At 37.3% G+C, this 16,113-nt stretch overlaps 2 protein-coding genes across 6 annotated transcripts in view; both read right to left on the reverse strand.

Annotated features, from left to right (window-relative positions):
* The window catches only part of LOC141908245 (flotillin-1-like), a 31,508-nt gene extending 25,845 nt beyond the window's left edge, over positions 1-5,663 (reverse strand). For 2 of the 5 annotated variants that reach the window (XM_074798190.1, XM_074798187.1), the window contains exon 1: positions 5,536-5,658. Coding sequence is in view for 3 of the 5 variants with exons in the window: in XM_074798191.1 (XP_074654292.1) it covers positions 5,536-5,584 (49 nt within the window). In the remaining 2 variants the exon portion in view is untranslated. Of the gene's footprint in view, positions 1-5,535 lie in introns of all 5 variants that reach the window. The other 3 variants (XM_074798188.1, XM_074798191.1, XM_074798186.1) reach the window with 3 other exon arrangements.
* Positions 5,664-7,020: 1,357 nt separating this feature from the next.
* LOC141908040 (alpha-tectorin-like) lies at positions 7,021-15,964 on the reverse strand. The gene is made up of 10 exons (XM_074797831.1): positions 15,785-15,964; positions 15,280-15,327; positions 13,966-14,216; positions 13,409-13,689; positions 10,579-10,605; positions 8,958-9,220; positions 8,573-8,746; positions 8,084-8,352; positions 7,440-7,717; positions 7,021-7,235 (listed from the first exon to the last, which is right to left on the reverse strand). Exons 1-9 carry the CDS (start codon positions 15,795-15,797, stop codon positions 7,457-7,459), a joined length of 1,587 nt encoding a protein of 528 aa, XP_074653932.1. The 5' UTR covers positions 15,798-15,964; the 3' UTR covers positions 7,021-7,235; positions 7,440-7,456.
* Between the last annotated feature and the right edge of the window lie 149 nt (positions 15,965-16,113).

Raw genomic sequence — 16,113 nt, forward strand, 5'->3', positions numbered from 1 at the left:
GAACTATAAGCAAAAGGGAAAGCTGACTCCGTGATGTCACTATACATTTGCCTTTGCTATCTGCGAAATTGATCAGCGCCCGACCGGAGGTGATAAACAATAGATTCTCAGAAATGTTTTGAAGATACTTTCTCTGCGAGCATTCGGGCCTACTGTTTTTCAAGATTTCGTATCAAACTAATCAATGAAAAACGCTTAATTAAGAATGGAGACCGGCAACCGGTCTAAAACATCTATTGTTTATCGCTACCGGTGAGGGCGCTGAACGAACTAGGGGTCCAGGGACACCATGCCCACTTGGAAAGGCTTTCAAATGCTCAACAATCTAACAAATTCAATATTCAACACCCCTGGTGACCATATACAAAAATCAATGACCTTGAAACTCATCACAATCATAGAACATGACAGCAGCTACAATTTTGCAATTGAATGTGGTAACAATATATGCCTCGGTACCAATATAATATGGAAATACTAAGTTATTCTGCTATTCAACGCCCAACAACCCCCCGGTGACCATACAGAATAACTAATGACTTGAAACTCACCACAATTATAGACCATGTCATTAGCTACAACTTTCCAATTGATTGTGATAACAAAATATGCATATGTACAAATATAATATCGAAATAGTAAGTTAACGTATTATTCAACACCCCCTGGTGGCCATATACAACTAGGGGTCCAGGGACACCATGCCAAATTGGGAAGTGGTTTCAAATGCTCAACAATCTAACGATTTCAATATTCAACACCCTGGGTGACCATATACAAAAAACAATGACCTTGAAACTCACCACAATCTTAGAATATGTCAGCAGCTATGATAACAAAATATGCTTCGTTACCAATTTAATAAGGAAATACTAAGTTATTCTACTATTCAACGCCCCCTGGTGACCATATGCAAAACCCAATGACCTTGAAACCCACCACAATCATAGAACATGTCATGAACTACAACTTTCCAATTGATTGTGGTAACAAAATATATACAAAATATGCATAGGTACAAATATAATATAGAAATCCTTGAAATTCAAAATTACCCTCAAAAACTTCAAAAAAGTGTAAAAAGTGCTGATTTTGGCGAACAACAATGGCTGCCAGTCGGCCATCTTGAATCTGAGAGGGCCAGTTTTTGGGCTGAAGATGTGTCTGGGGTAGATACATGTATAAACCAAATATCAAGACATTACCTTGAAGCGTCTCCAAAACTTCCCAAAATAACTGGATTCCGTCTATGGACGGATGACGGACGAAAAGTGAACGCATTAGCCCGCTGGGACTACTGTCTGTCACACCTGCTCTCCGTGCGACGGTTTGGTCCGTAATCTCGTTAATAATTGGTTTATCTGCAAATATCATGCATCAATTTGTTCAGTAAGGAATTTGCATTCAGAAATAAATCATGAACTGGCATAGCTTTGTTTGTGTTTTCATCTATCAGCGATGGTTTACCTAGCATACGCTCGCGTAATGCTGAAAAACGGCTTTTATGGCCTGTCACGTGGCGCCACCTACTGTATTTTGATATGCTAATGAGCAGGTGATGATGTCCCTGTAACGTTTCCTAGCATCCCTGGAGTGGATTTTTCAGCATTACGCGAGCGTATTCTGAGTAAACTATCGCTTATAAATGACTAGAAAGAATTTTTAAAAGAGGACGTTCGTTTGTGAAACGCATGTAGACCCAGACACCTCCCACATTGATTGGAAAATTTGAATACCAGCTATTCAAGTTTCATCCTACTGCGTAATTCAAAAATTATTCTTTGGGATTCAAAAATTGAGGAATCAACCATAAATTCTGCCATAAGTTTTACATTTATTCAAAAAATTGAGTAGGAGGCCGGTGAAGGTTTTAACATTTTAAGTTAGTTCTCATGAGACTGGATGCAAGTGGATTTATGGGTTGGACTAGTCCTACCCTTCAGAATTTGAATGTGCCCGCCAAAAAGTATTTGAATAGATTTTCTAAGCAAAAATAAATCCAAATGGCATAAAATACCCCTTTTGGTCCTATATATTCGGAGGGCCAAAGGAACCCCACCAATGTTTGCATTGCACTTAGATAACCATAAAATAAAAGTAGTCAGGAAGTATTAATGGCAAGAAAACTTGAGTAAAATATTTATTAAACACAGTTTATAACAGGATATGATCTGTAGTCAAATGTGTGTCTGCCAGATGTTTCTTCTAGGCTGTTTATATCCTAAAAATAAAAAAAAAACAAAAACAACAACAATAGATATTTCAATACATGTCCCCTGGACAAGAATTATTTGAGAGAGAGTCTATAAAACGTGAATACTTGATTGTACAATCTAATGGCATAGCAGTTGGCTCCAGTTGAAAAATCATTGGACAAAACAAAAAATCAAAAAAGTTTTGGCACCAAAAAATCTAATTTGTTGCCAGGTTTGTTTACACATGTGCGCGATGCACGTGGTTATATTATTGTTTACATCTGACGTCATCGGCAGATCGCAAGCCCCGCCCCACGTGTCAATCAAATGGCTTAAAGGCCAATTGTTAAAAGAACCCTACTAAAAAACTATGCAGTGTAACAATCCGGGATTTTCGGTACAGAATCCGATGCCAAATACCTTTCTCTTAAAGGTTTTTTGGTGTAAATAGTGTAAATCGGATAAATAATAATTATGATATTCACTTCATAAAACTTGAAGTGGATTGCTTCTGATTCATGGCGGCTGTATTTAGTCACGTAGGTCAAACTGACAGCATGTGTGTGCGAGTCTAGCGGACCATTGCGTAATTTTAAATGCTGCAAATGTCTCTAGATTGTCACAGGGCCTCTGTGCGCTCACAAGGAACTAAGTTAAGTCACCATATATGTTGACACTCACCTTTAAAGAGACTTCGTACGGTCCTCTAAAGTTAACATCCACGATACAACGATTTTAAAAATGGCACTTCTGTCGATCACTATACCCTCTACGTCATAAGCAACACGTGATGTGTGATGTAACATAAACGGCGTGAAGAGCATTTTTTCAAGAGGGCACAGCAAAAACTAACCAACTATTTTTAACCAAATTCAATCCCAACTTGAAGACACCATTTCTGATGCGGAATTTGAGGAAATCTCTAACTAACTGGCTTTAAAACGACCTTAAACGTCTGTCAAACAAATCGGAAGTGCGTCATCAACCGGCAAACCGATCACATAAGGACTTTCGTCTAACGAACGTCCTAAAAATTGTTGTTTATTTCTGAATGCAAATTCCTCACTGAACAAATCGATGCGTAATAAAGGTAGATACACCAATTATTAACTAAGTGGCTATTCTTACGTTGCCCTTAAGAATTAACTTCTGGCTATATTTACGTCCGTTCCTACGGAACTACGATCTGTACGCTAATAACTGACGCGCATGCGTACAGAGGTGCGCGACTTAGAAAATTCAAGGAAAGTGTGGAGAATAGAGTTAGAGAAAAAAAGAGCGGATCGAGCGAGACTTCAACCCGGGCCAGTAAGTTATTAGCGCAGCATCATACCACTAGACCACTGAGAGTCAGCCGAATGTTTTAACTATAGCCTCAACTTACCCTAGTCTGAATACCAGTCGTTGTTCCGTACAACGTCTGACGCTAAAGTATCATATAGAGGTTAACTCCTGTTAATTGCAATGCAACAACTGATTTTAGTGTCAAATCAAACCTTTGTACTTAAATAAATAAATTAGTTACCTTGTTGACTTTGAAAACGTGTTTAATAATAATATTTTTGATGATTTAAATCGCGAACCGGAGAATTTATTGATTTGATTTGATTGCCACTATCGGGATTTCCAATACAGACTAAATTAATAAAATTTGAAAATTCAATATATCTCTCTAAAATTACTCTAAATATTATTTTTTGTTGATAAAACGCATAAATTTTGGTCAATTTTAACCTTAATAATTTGAAACAAGAATAAAATCTGCATTGGCACCAAGTTTAAGTTCGTTTACTGTTTTTTGAGGCGACTAGTCAAAAGCTTTGAGCTACTACGATCGTCAAAAGCTACTTAGGATTACAAATTTATGCACAAACAATAGTTAACTTCCATCTGATTACAGAACAGTCAGTTAGAGGTAAGTTGATGGTGTTTTAAGGGGTGAAATAGACGCTCAAAGCCTCGTCCCTCAAAATGAGGGACGAAAATTAATCTTATATGAGCACTTTCGCCCTACTGTCTGTCACACCTGCTCTCCGTGCGACGTTTTTGTCCGTAATTTCGTTAATAATCGGTTTATCTACCTTTATTACGCATCAATTTGTTCAGTGAGGAATTTGCATTCAGAAATAAACAACAATTTTCACTTAAGTTGTTTTTGTTTTCATTTATGAGCGATAGTTTACTCAGCATACGCTTGCGTAATGCTGAAAAATCTGCTCCGCGGACGCTCGGAAACGTTATAGTGACGTCATCACCTGCTCATTAGCATATCAAAATGCAGTAGGTGGCGCCACGTGACGGGCCATAAAAGCCGTTTTTCAGCATGCTAGGTAAACTATCGCTGGAAGAAGAAAACACAAACAAATTTCTGCTAGATCATGATTTATTTCTGAATGCAAATTCCTTACTGAACAAATTGATGCATAATATTTACAGATCAACGATTATTAACGAAATTGCGGACCAAAACGTCGCACGAAGAGCATGTGTGACAGACAGTAGACGTTGTTTCAGGAACAACGGCTAGGTACTAATGTCTATTTATTAATTGATGAGACCTGTTTTTCTGGGATATTTTGCTTACTTTTTGGGGTACATACCTCATTTATGTCTTAACAGAATGCCAAAAATCGCGGACAACAACTGAATATCCGATATATTTCCAGTTCTGTACCAATTAGATGGATTGGCAAAAAGACTCCTTAAGTCCAGTTGAATGAGAGAGAAAATCCTCCATTTTGTCAAATTTCTTGAATTTTTACATTGTCACCATGCCTACGAAATGAAGTTATTTTTCTTGTGGGGTCTCAACAACTAAATCAGGGTGGCGTAGGCATGGTAACAATGTTCAAATCCAAGAAATTTGACAAAATGGAGGATTTTCTCTCTCATTCAACTGGACTTAAGGAGTCTTTTTGCCAAGCCATCTAATTGGTACAGAACTGGAAATATATCGGATATTCAGTTGTTGTCCGCGATTTTTGGCATTCTGTTAAGACATAAATGAGGTATGTACCCCAAAAAGTAAGCAAAATATCCCAGAAAAACAGGTCTCATCCATTAATAAATAGACATTAGACTAAACTTACCCTAACCCTATCCCTTCCTGGACGTAAATATAGCCGGAAGTTAATTCTTACGGGCGACGTAAAAATAGCCACTTTTTGAATTAGCCTATTAACGAAATTACTGACCAAAACGTCCCAAGTGAGCTAAAAAGGCCAAGAAGAAAAATGAAGAACATATCAACCCGATCACACACAGCAGGGCCAGTTAATTTTTCCCCCGAACCTGGTTGTACACACCCTTTCTTCGGCGTTTGGACTTAATAATCTTTTACCTGAAACAACCATAGCTTCATTTGGACCACAAGTCTGAAAGAACGCCATGGTGCTGTCAGAAATAATCGAAACGATAAACCGAATCACCAGCAACAAATTTTGACAAGTGAAGAGGAAGGACGCTGAAGTTGACGGGAAAGGGCGGCTCCGAGATCATGCAACTCGATAAGTAACTTCCACACAGCATTACTCGCTTCCCTGTGTAGGCTATACTTCAGTAGTTCGCGTTGAAGCCACCTTTTGGAAGCTACTCATCAACTGGGATGGGCTCTGTGTGTGTCCTGTCGCCTGGTCAATGTGCGAAGTGAAGGGCTAATCCGTGCCCTTGGGTGAGAACCACCAGCAGGTGCATTTCAGGCTTGTCGATGCAAAATTTAGCTATCCTTGGTTGTCCTTTTCCTTCCGACGCTCACTCATGCGTTTTTAGATTATGGCCGCATATTACCAGAGATTTTGTCAAAATTTTGCCGCTATATCGCTTGTCCTCTCACTGACTTACTTAAGAAAGATTTAAAAGATTTACAAAGATTTAAACTTGGAGGTAAGGTATCCTTTCGATCTAAGTAGCAGCAATTTCCATTGCTTTCATCGACATCATTCGAGTTGAACGATAAATGACCTTGCTCTCTTATAATATAAGCTTAGATGTAGAAAAACTGCATGATAACCGAGATGAAAATTTGACCAGAATTCCAGTCATTAACGCTAACAAATGTCTCATATTCACTGTAACACTATATGTCAAATACGTAGGCATCATAACATCATACTCGGATATCTCTCAAGTTGGATACGTACGTTTTTCGGTCCTCAATGATCCGACTTGAGCGAAGTCTACTGTAATGTCAGATAAAAAGGATGTACTTGATTCTCTGAAAACCTGTTTAGCGTCATCGATATATTTTTTACTTATTCAATCATTCCAATGTGAATCTCCCATTTACGGACTATTTTAGGAAGTTTCATGGCAATTCTTGAAAATATCTGCATGCATCGTCCATCGTCGCTCTGACTGCGCCCGAATTTACTTGCATCAGGGAAAATAAATTGAGATCCGACGCAAGCGAGATACTATCTGACATGTCCGTGTTTGACAGCAACGTAGGTAGAAACCGTTTAGGAAGCAAACCACTACAAGCATTGTACGTATGAAAATTGTCGTCAAACAGTTATAGGAAATTTCTTTTGTATATATGTAGGCTCACTTTCTCTTTCTCTGTAGGCTCTTGCAATCAAACTCAATCGATAACAATGGAACTTGGTATTGAATTGTATTACCAATTACGACGTGATCGTTATCATGCATGTCTCAAACTATTTTCAAGGGTTTTGAATAAAGTTTTACCCAGAGTTAAAGGTTTTGGGATAGATATCTTATAACCATGGATTAAGCTACTATCCTCGGCAGACAATGGATCTTAGAATTTCACAGTGTCTTTCCTTTATACATACAAAGAATGTGTTGCAATGTTATTCTATGACGACATATCCTTACTGCAGGCGATGAGTTTTAGATGATTTTTTTTTTTCGATGGTACACTGAAATGCATATCATAGCTCCAGAGAAAAAGAAATAACATGCTTCATATCGGATAGAATGTTCTTTTCGAAAGAGTAAAGAATTTGAACTAACAAACATAATCGTATCGAACTCTAAGATGTTCGTAGTTCCGTTGTTGAATATGATATAAGATGATGCCTGAAATAGAAAAAAAAATCATTCATTCAATTTTCTACACGAAGCGATATTAGTTCTACTGACCAGAATAATAATGATATAAAGATTGTGCTTTGCGGTATCATCAAAATATAAGATATAACGAAACACGTCTATAATGAAAAAAGTGGTTACACCGAGGTTTAAATGCATTCATGAAAAATGCAAAAATGTGTATGCATTTACCATTGGTACCTAGTGTTTTAAACTAGGTGTGCGTTCAGACTGTATTTGCGGACCTTATATCTTTTCATCTCAACGACGAGCTCTGATCCCACATCAGGTATGTTTTTTTCCAAGTAAACGAAGGCATATCTCGATATACCATCACTACCAGCACGAGATGTATCCTTGAACGTTTCGTAGGAAAGTGGTAAGTTGACGTCATTGAGATTTTGGTCTCCAAAAAAACCGAGAATATCGCCTTCTTGGACCCTGATACGTTGATCTTGTGGAATTTTTACCTGAATATTTATCTCAGAAGATAACATATATAAAAGATATGAACTTGTTAAATAATTATATGCGTAGTATATTATAATTCGTAGTTATTATATTCGTAATTATTTATAGCATTTCGTCAAATCAAATCAATTACATGTTAAAATAACGAAGGCATGCTTTGGCTAAAAATTTCTAGAAACCAGACAATTAGTAATTAGAGGATTTATCGTAATGTAGGATATTTATTCCTTTGTCCGATCAGCTATAAAATGAGTTCATTTGGCCTACCGGCATTCCACCTAACCTCCCACAATCATAACCCATATACATGCACGTGGATACACAGTATTTTCTACTTATATCGGACTTGGACAACGACTACTCACAGTAACTGGACCTTGGTCATCATTTGTTGGAGGTAGGCTGTTTTTCCCCACCATTGTGTAGGTAGGTCCACGGTTAGTGCTGATGTTCCTGAATACAGCGCCATATATTCCCCGTTCACCACCATGGGAATAATAATTCCAACGGATGATTGATGAATTGCAAGGTATTACGTAATCTAGTAACAAAACTATTTTTTTCATCGCCTTCCGAATCAAAGGTCGACTCATCAATTGACTGTTGCCAACCATGGCTTGGCACACGGGGCGCTCTGTAATTTAATGATTGGATATGTCAATTTTCAACTTAAGACACGGATAATAGACAGGGATCAGCATTTGAATTCACAAAAAGTCGATTCAAGATGAGAAGAAATGAGGACCGATTAAGTATTTATGATATAACAATATTCAATGCTCCAGCATTGCTCAAACGGGGCCAAAGCTCAAACGTTACTAGTTTTTACATGAAAGTCACTGGTGCACGCTCACCGCACTCGCTTGTTGGAATACACAACCCAGCGACCATTACAAAACCAGAATCACATTCACACCCTGGATTCGATGGTAGAGAACAGTTTGATTCATGAACAACTTCATTAAAGCATGATGGCTGGCATCCGAGCATCTGTTGTTTGAATGAACTATTTGGGAGGCAGTTGAATGCTACAAAACGAAACAAATAAGATTTCGTTACTATAATGTACCCAATAGAGCACAGTATCAGTATAATCGTGTTTTGTAAGATACCGCAATGTCTACACCTTATCAGAAATAGACGTTGATTATTACATTATTGAGATATGTATTTTGATATATCGAAATAATCAAATTGTTTTGTTTGGTTTTAGTAGTCGGGTCTCAACTCGACACTCACAACACATATTTTCAGTTCTCAATGCAGATGAACCGGCCTGGGTCAGGTTACAAACCATCGACGCTTCGTTCAGTTTGGGACAATGAGCGTTCCTATCTCCTTTAAGCACCGCAGCATCGAATACACAGTCATTATAAATCATATTTAGAACAAATCCTTTGGTTTTTAAACACTCTTTGAATGGACCTTGATCGTTATTTTTCAATAGACCGCAGAAGTTATCAGAACTGTATAAATCCTTGTCGGCACCTGTTATTTCAGCCCTGTATATCATTGTATAAATGAATATCAAAATGTATTAGGCGAAGCATGATATCTAAAAAAGCAAGATTGTAACTATGATCTGAACTACTAAACTATTTGCACAACAGATCTATTTTGCATCTCAGTAAATCATGGACTGGAGATCAATACCCGCTGTGTTATTCAGAAGAGACTTTCGAATAGTACATTCTCGAATGGAGGTTAAACCTTACCAATGAAATAATTTGTTTCTTTTTTAGAGAAAAAATACGACATTATAGTGCGTGTGTAGAGTTACACTGTGTTATTCGGTCAGTGTTCACAGCAGTTGACCGTTGACAGTCGACACCTTAAGTAAACTATGAGAACGGGTGGCAACCTGTCAACCCATCAACCAGAACTGAAGTATGACAGTTTTCCACCCCTTTAACTGCTATTTATGTTCATAATTTTCATTGTTTCTCATAAATCCATTGCGTATTATGAAGTTGCGGATGATTCGGATGATATTGGCATTTCGAAACACAAAAAGGCGCTCATGTTTATATAACATTCAAATATAATATATCTATATAGCTATCAAAATTGGTTGAGGTTTTTTGGAGGACACATGACAGTTATAAGGTGGATTGTTCGATGTTGATGTGACAAATCATTGGTCCTAAATAACCTTGGGAAGGTTTTTAGCATAGTTTGGAATGTGAATGATTGGGGTTGTGGTAAGGATTAGAGTTAAGGGTTAGGGTTAGGATTAACGAGATTAGACATGCGACGCTGATGTGTATGTGTCCACGTCAACCAACCTGTCGAAGACGAGTTTCCTACTAGAATATAATAATATGATATATGGAATATATCATTAAATGACTTTTAGGAATAATCAATTCGGTGAAAGATGTCCTCGAAACAGAAGACAAGAAGATTAGTATACGGGTTCACACGGAACCTAACTGGCGTGAGGGGCCTATCGCCAACCGTCCTGTGCAGTTATCAACTATAACTGTTGTGTAGGGTGTCCACCTGTCAACCGTCCTGTACAGTCATCGCCTAACTGGTGTGTAGGGTGTCCACATGTCAACCGTCCTGTGCAGTCATCACCTAACTGGTTTGTAGGGTGTCATCTGTCAACCGTCCCGTAATCTTCACCCTAATATGTAAGGTGTCGCGTGTCATCAGCTGTAGAATATAGATCCCCAATCAAGGATCTATTTTAACTTTTATCTAACTTCTTTCAGTTCCATACTACTACGCTTTTATGTTTCAGCCTGCGCTTCACCGATTTACTCCAAAAGTACATCTACACGTTGCACTATAATGCCGTATATCGGACTTGGACCGAAAATTAAACTTATTAGAAGTCATTCATTCAGTAACTTACGGCTTAGTGGGTGTACTACCACTGCATCTAAAATAGAAATCAACAAGTATAAACAAGAGCATAGAAATTCATGTTTCAATTCTGTGCAAAGATGTGTTATCATTGACCCGGTGTCAATTCATTTTATGACTTAAGAAGGAAGAACCATAAGTCGAATGGATTCATAAAAATATTTCTTTGATTTTACTGCGCAAAAACATTCCACGTTTTTGCACCCTATTTCGTTGTACTCGCAGTTGCCAATACAATACACTGTACATTGTTTTTGTGAGGTAGATTGGTACGAGGTAACTAGGGTGGCTGATTCGGCCCATATATACGCTTAACTTTTCATGCGGGCTAGCAGATGTAACTGCATTAAACCATGGTTTTAGTGTCAATGGTTAAACAGATAAGTTGCGATATGTCATTGTTTTAGCGTAGTCGGAAAATCAGATCTTTGTTTTCGGTGGTCACAAAATCCAAATTATTGGCGCATTATGATGGAACAAAAAGATGATAACCACAGAACAAATCGATAGAAATACGTATATGTGACGTCGATTGGTCACTAAACTTGTTCCCTTGAGGAAATACGAATTAAAGATTTTAAATACAAATTTATTGAAATAGCCTATCATGGTCATTGATATCATTCCAATGGGTTTCTATACGATAAAGTTCAATACAATGCATTTGGAAAACATTTGTATATATTTGAATATAACGCCTATTCTGAAACGGACATCAAAAATTCTCAAAATTGCAAACCCGGTTTAACGGTTTGCTTCAAGTTTGATGTAACCATGGCTGCCTCCATTTGCGTGGAGCTGCTGCTGAAAATTCAAAAATGTAAATCGGGTACCGGTACTTAACTGAAGACCGAGTGCTCACCGTTACACTATGGAATTTCTGATGGTTATTTTTTGAGCAAATGTCTCCAGAATCACCAATTGTATCTACCAACAGCTATATTTCATTAATGCAATACCGTGAAACCTGATATATAATATTGACGGGAGATGAATGAAACTTAAATTCCTGACACTAGAAGACTTATATCGACTATTTTGACTATCTTAGATGATTGGGAGAGAGGTCAAGAAAGTAAGGACATTTTCCGTGGATTTAGGCTGCGAGTAGGGTTCCCCTCGGTGTTGAAACAAATACATTCAAAACGATGTAATTTGCAAGAGGATGAGTGTTAGATTTGTAAGTTTTAATGATCACTGTCTTGACAAAGATGGTAACCTTAATGGGAAGGGACAGGGGTCCGGTCCGGACTACCGACCCCCTGACCTCAAAGTATGTCCCTATTTTACTGGAACATATATCTTTATCTACCATTTTTCAAATACTAGGTGCCCTTATATCCACAGTTGAAACTGAACATTTTGATTTTAACAAAGTTGGACCGGTTAAATTGTCAAAATTCTCGATATAAATAAGCAATTCTCTAGATAACGTGTTTTGGAAGTTTGATTCGCAATAACTTCAATTAATTAAAAAATGTAGATTAAAACCTAACCCGGGCGTAGGTCGCGCGGCCTTGCAACGCTCCCTCCCACCGGCCGGTTCCATTCCATTATTGATAGGCTATTTTGATAGGCTATTTAGGCCTTGATTTAGAGCTAAAATACTGGGGCCAGTTGCTCAAAAGTTGGTTAAAGATAACCAGCCGTTAGATACCATAGTAACAATGAAATTTCAATTGTCACCATATCAACTATCCACTGGTTAACTCTAACCAACTTTTGAGCAACTGGCCCCTGGTCTTAATGGGCGAAGCAGCATGAATACAATTACAAATGGACGAGATTTAATTCTCGATAAGAAATTTTATGAAGCCCTAAAAAAACAAAACAAAAAATTACTATTGTGGGTTCGAATCCCAGTATTACTGGGAAAATTGCGACCTACGCCCGCCTTTAAGTTGAGGATATAATAAGAATACGTGTACCGTTACTATCTCGTAAAGGCTCGTTGGTTTGATTAGGCCACAACAAAAAAATCCTGTTTCTCGGGCGGGGCATTCACAAAAATGGGTAGGTAGGTAGGGATATTTTTTCTTTTTATACAAAACTAATTTCGGATTCACTTCTGAAAACAGGGTAGGTCGCCGTAAATGCTTTTTACTTGACCAAATTTTTAGTCAAGAATGATTAACAGCTAGTAGACCACGATGATTAAAGGAGATTTAGGTGTTTGTACAATAACCTAAAAAAATATCTATTCTGAACATATTTCACGAATTCCTTGAATTTTACAATCCGATGTAATAAAATATTTTTATGATGTTGATCTCAGTGCCGACATCACGAATTGATTAAAAAGAAAACAATATTTACAAGAATGGAGAGTTTGATAGTCGGTCGGCCACATATATATTTTTGAAAAAATGTGTTTTACCCAAAATTTTGAAAAGGGTCGGTAGGCAGTTCTCTTCTATTCTGAAAATGATTATTTGAAACGACAAAATATCGGGTCGGTCGGGCCCGAGAAACGGGGTTTTCTTTTGGTGTGGCCTTACCTGGCAAATCCTGGCAAGCGAATATGTCTCGCGCAGAATAAGGAAAAGATTATGCTTCAACAATACGTCCGTCAATTCAATCGTGGACTCTAATACGAGGTCCACAGTTTGATTTGTACCGAACTAAATCGATACGGAATTCAATAAGCCCAGTGAACGTGTGTTCAAAGCGAACTCTGGTCCAAAGTTTGAATTGTAATTTTAGCAATGTAATATTTTCATTCAATGTACATATGTAAAGTAAGGCCTGCGTACTTAGAAGAACACCCATTTACCTGATATCTCAAAGATACAATAAGTTTAAACGTAAATATAGCTTACGTAGAGTTCGATACGATACAACTGCCTCCTGGTGATAAACAAGCTTCATCTGGTGGCTGATCATCTGAAAAGTTTCCGTTGCAGTTTCCACAGAGACCTTTCAATTTACCTTTAAAATCGTTTGTACCGAGTTTTCCTCCTAGCTGTACCTGGGCATGCCAGCCCGGTTTATACATTACCAAAACACTGCAATCCGCTATACGAACAAAGGTATTTTCACCGCTAAATGATATTTGCATTCCACCAATCTCCTGTGAAAATGCCTGGTAGATACCGTCAACCTATCATACAAATAACGCAAATATCTATAGAAAATCGATCATGTGCCAATATCGTCAATGATGAAGAACAGTCACAATGTAAAATGTAATAAAAAGTCGAGTATACAATGTGTATTCAGTACAGCCACAACGGAACCATTGTATGATTACCCTCCAATTACAACTCCAAACGTTAAAAACGAAATCCATTCACTAGATCAAAACCGTAGAGACCATAGTCAGCATACAGAGGTATTAAATTATATTATCTATCATATGTTTGCTGTCTCAACTTACAATAACTTTCCAATTGCTGCCGATCATTACAGTGTGTCCTCCGTATTCTATAATGACGTCTTTCGTGTACGATGCTTTGTTGTCAATATCTCCGTTTATCGTCGACACTCTGAATCGGCAACTTCCTTCAGAATTTTCGGTCATCACATACTGACACTTGCTTCCATGGAAGTCATACTTTTTGAAATCGAATGTCAGGTAATGAGGATCACCAGAGCTCAGACAAAACCCATTACATTGGGCTGAATCGACTAAATTAGAAAGAAGTTGAGATGCTGAAGCCATAGTGCATCTGGTACGTAATTAGACAGTAATTAAACTAATTCATTTTTATTCCGTTTAACACATGATTACGAACAGGGCCTTTCGCAGATACTGAAATTGACTAAAACCAAAAACCAGAAATTTGATGAGATTCTCATATAGTTAACTGATGATAGGAAACATATCGGTCACCTCATCATGGGTGCTTTAGTGACGACGATGGCATGCAATGCAATCCATCTTTGTAATTAGTGCATATCAAGAACCCTTTGGTACATTAAAATTGGATTTAGTTTCCAGATTGTTTTCCTTTTCTTAGGGGAATTATACGGAAGCGTCCTGGGGACATAAGAAAAAAAGAATAACTATTTTATTTATGAATTATAGAAAGAAAATTTAGATAAGATACCTTTTGTCAGAAACTCGATTAAGCAATGAAAATGATTCTTTCAATTTATGAATTAAGAGATATTCACACGTTCGATCTATGAATTAAGAATGTAGGTATGTGTCGCTCCACTTATAACTCGTCATTAAAGATTTTGGTATCAAAAAGGACGTAATTCGATTTTTTGATGGGAAAATAGAAATACTTATGATATATAAAATTTTGAAAATATTCGTCTCAATCTTTATGGACGAGTCATAAATCGTTTGTAATGTTGGCAGCGATTTCATCAATAAGAAAAGATTCTTAATTTCGATTTTCGAATTAAGAAATGAAGATAACGCGCTTACATGTTTAGAACTTGTCAAGAAAGATGGCAAGTTATGTAATTCATAAATCGAAAGAAATTTTTCAAAATTCATAAAGATGGCCTCAGGGCGGCAGTGTTTCATGCTTTGGAGTGTGTTATGGTTCGATGAAAATGCTCTTGATTTTTTTGGAAAATGGAATTTCATTGCTATATCGAGTTTCTGACGAGTTATGTCTCGTAAAAAAATGCCAGAATTTGTTTTTTTTTGTATTCATGAATCAGATATTTATTGTTTTTTCCGTGTCCCCAGGTCCCCGTGTCCAGTCAATTTGTAAGAGGTGAGTTTACTTACCTTGGATAGGTGCAGTCGTTAGAAATAGCACCAATATTTCCTTAAAACCTTGAAAATCATAATAGATAAGCGTAGTGAATTGTACAGACCCGAATGATATTCAAATATAAGAATGAACCATCTATGTCTCCATGACTGCTGGTGGTCATCGCGAGAAAGTTAATATGAACTGTTTATTCCAACGAAAGTAGGTCGGGTGCGTTAAGACATAATTTGAAATTATTTTCGACTTACCCCAGAAGAAATTGAGCACAGAATTTTTTTCCAATTTGTGAGAGCCTTTTAATGGGTATGTTGTTGAAAATATTTAAATAAATATCAAAATTGCCAATGTTTTGCGGATCCCTTTAATGGGGATTTCTAACTGGATGTAGAGTCATTGGTATCCCAAACATTCGACCCTTCCTTCGATCCAAAGTTACCCACATATGATGAGCTAGTAAAAAAGTAAAAAGCCCAGACGAAAACCGAATATTCTACAGATAATAAACAACGCATACGATACCTATCAATGTCATCGCTTCGTGATGCGTCTTGTGGACAATACCAAACAGGACACAGTTTTCGATTTATCATTCGCAATATATAATGATTATGTCCACCTGAATAACCAAACACGTCACTTCATAAACACTTTGAGTACTCGCACTTCAATTCACAATATGAACACATGTTCAATCAATATTGATCGAATTAACGAAATGTCAAAAAAGAAAACGAATCAGGAAATTCACAAAACATATATATATACGGAATGATAAATCAACGCCCAGTACCGGTACCGGGAGGTATTTCCCATTGCATTCATATCTTCCTCGAGATGTGGGGCCACGT

The sequence above is a fragment of the Tubulanus polymorphus genome, chromosome 7 (genome assembly GCF_964204645.1).
Source record: "Tubulanus polymorphus chromosome 7, tnTubPoly1.2, whole genome shotgun sequence".
NCBI classification, from domain to species: domain Eukaryota; kingdom Metazoa; phylum Nemertea; class Palaeonemertea; order Tubulaniformes; family Tubulanidae; genus Tubulanus; species Tubulanus polymorphus.

Bases quoted from the DNA above. Each gene is read 5' to 3' on its own strand.
- LOC141908040 (XM_074797831.1), bottom strand. The intron at 14,217-15,279 runs GTAAGTAAACTC...TTTCTAATTTAG, and splicing joins AACGACTGCACCTATCCAAG to TCGATTCAGCCCAATGTAAT. The intron at 7,718-8,083 runs GTGAGTAGTCGT...ATAAATATTCAG, and splicing joins ATGACCAAGGTCCAGTTACT to GTAAAAATTCCACAAGATCA.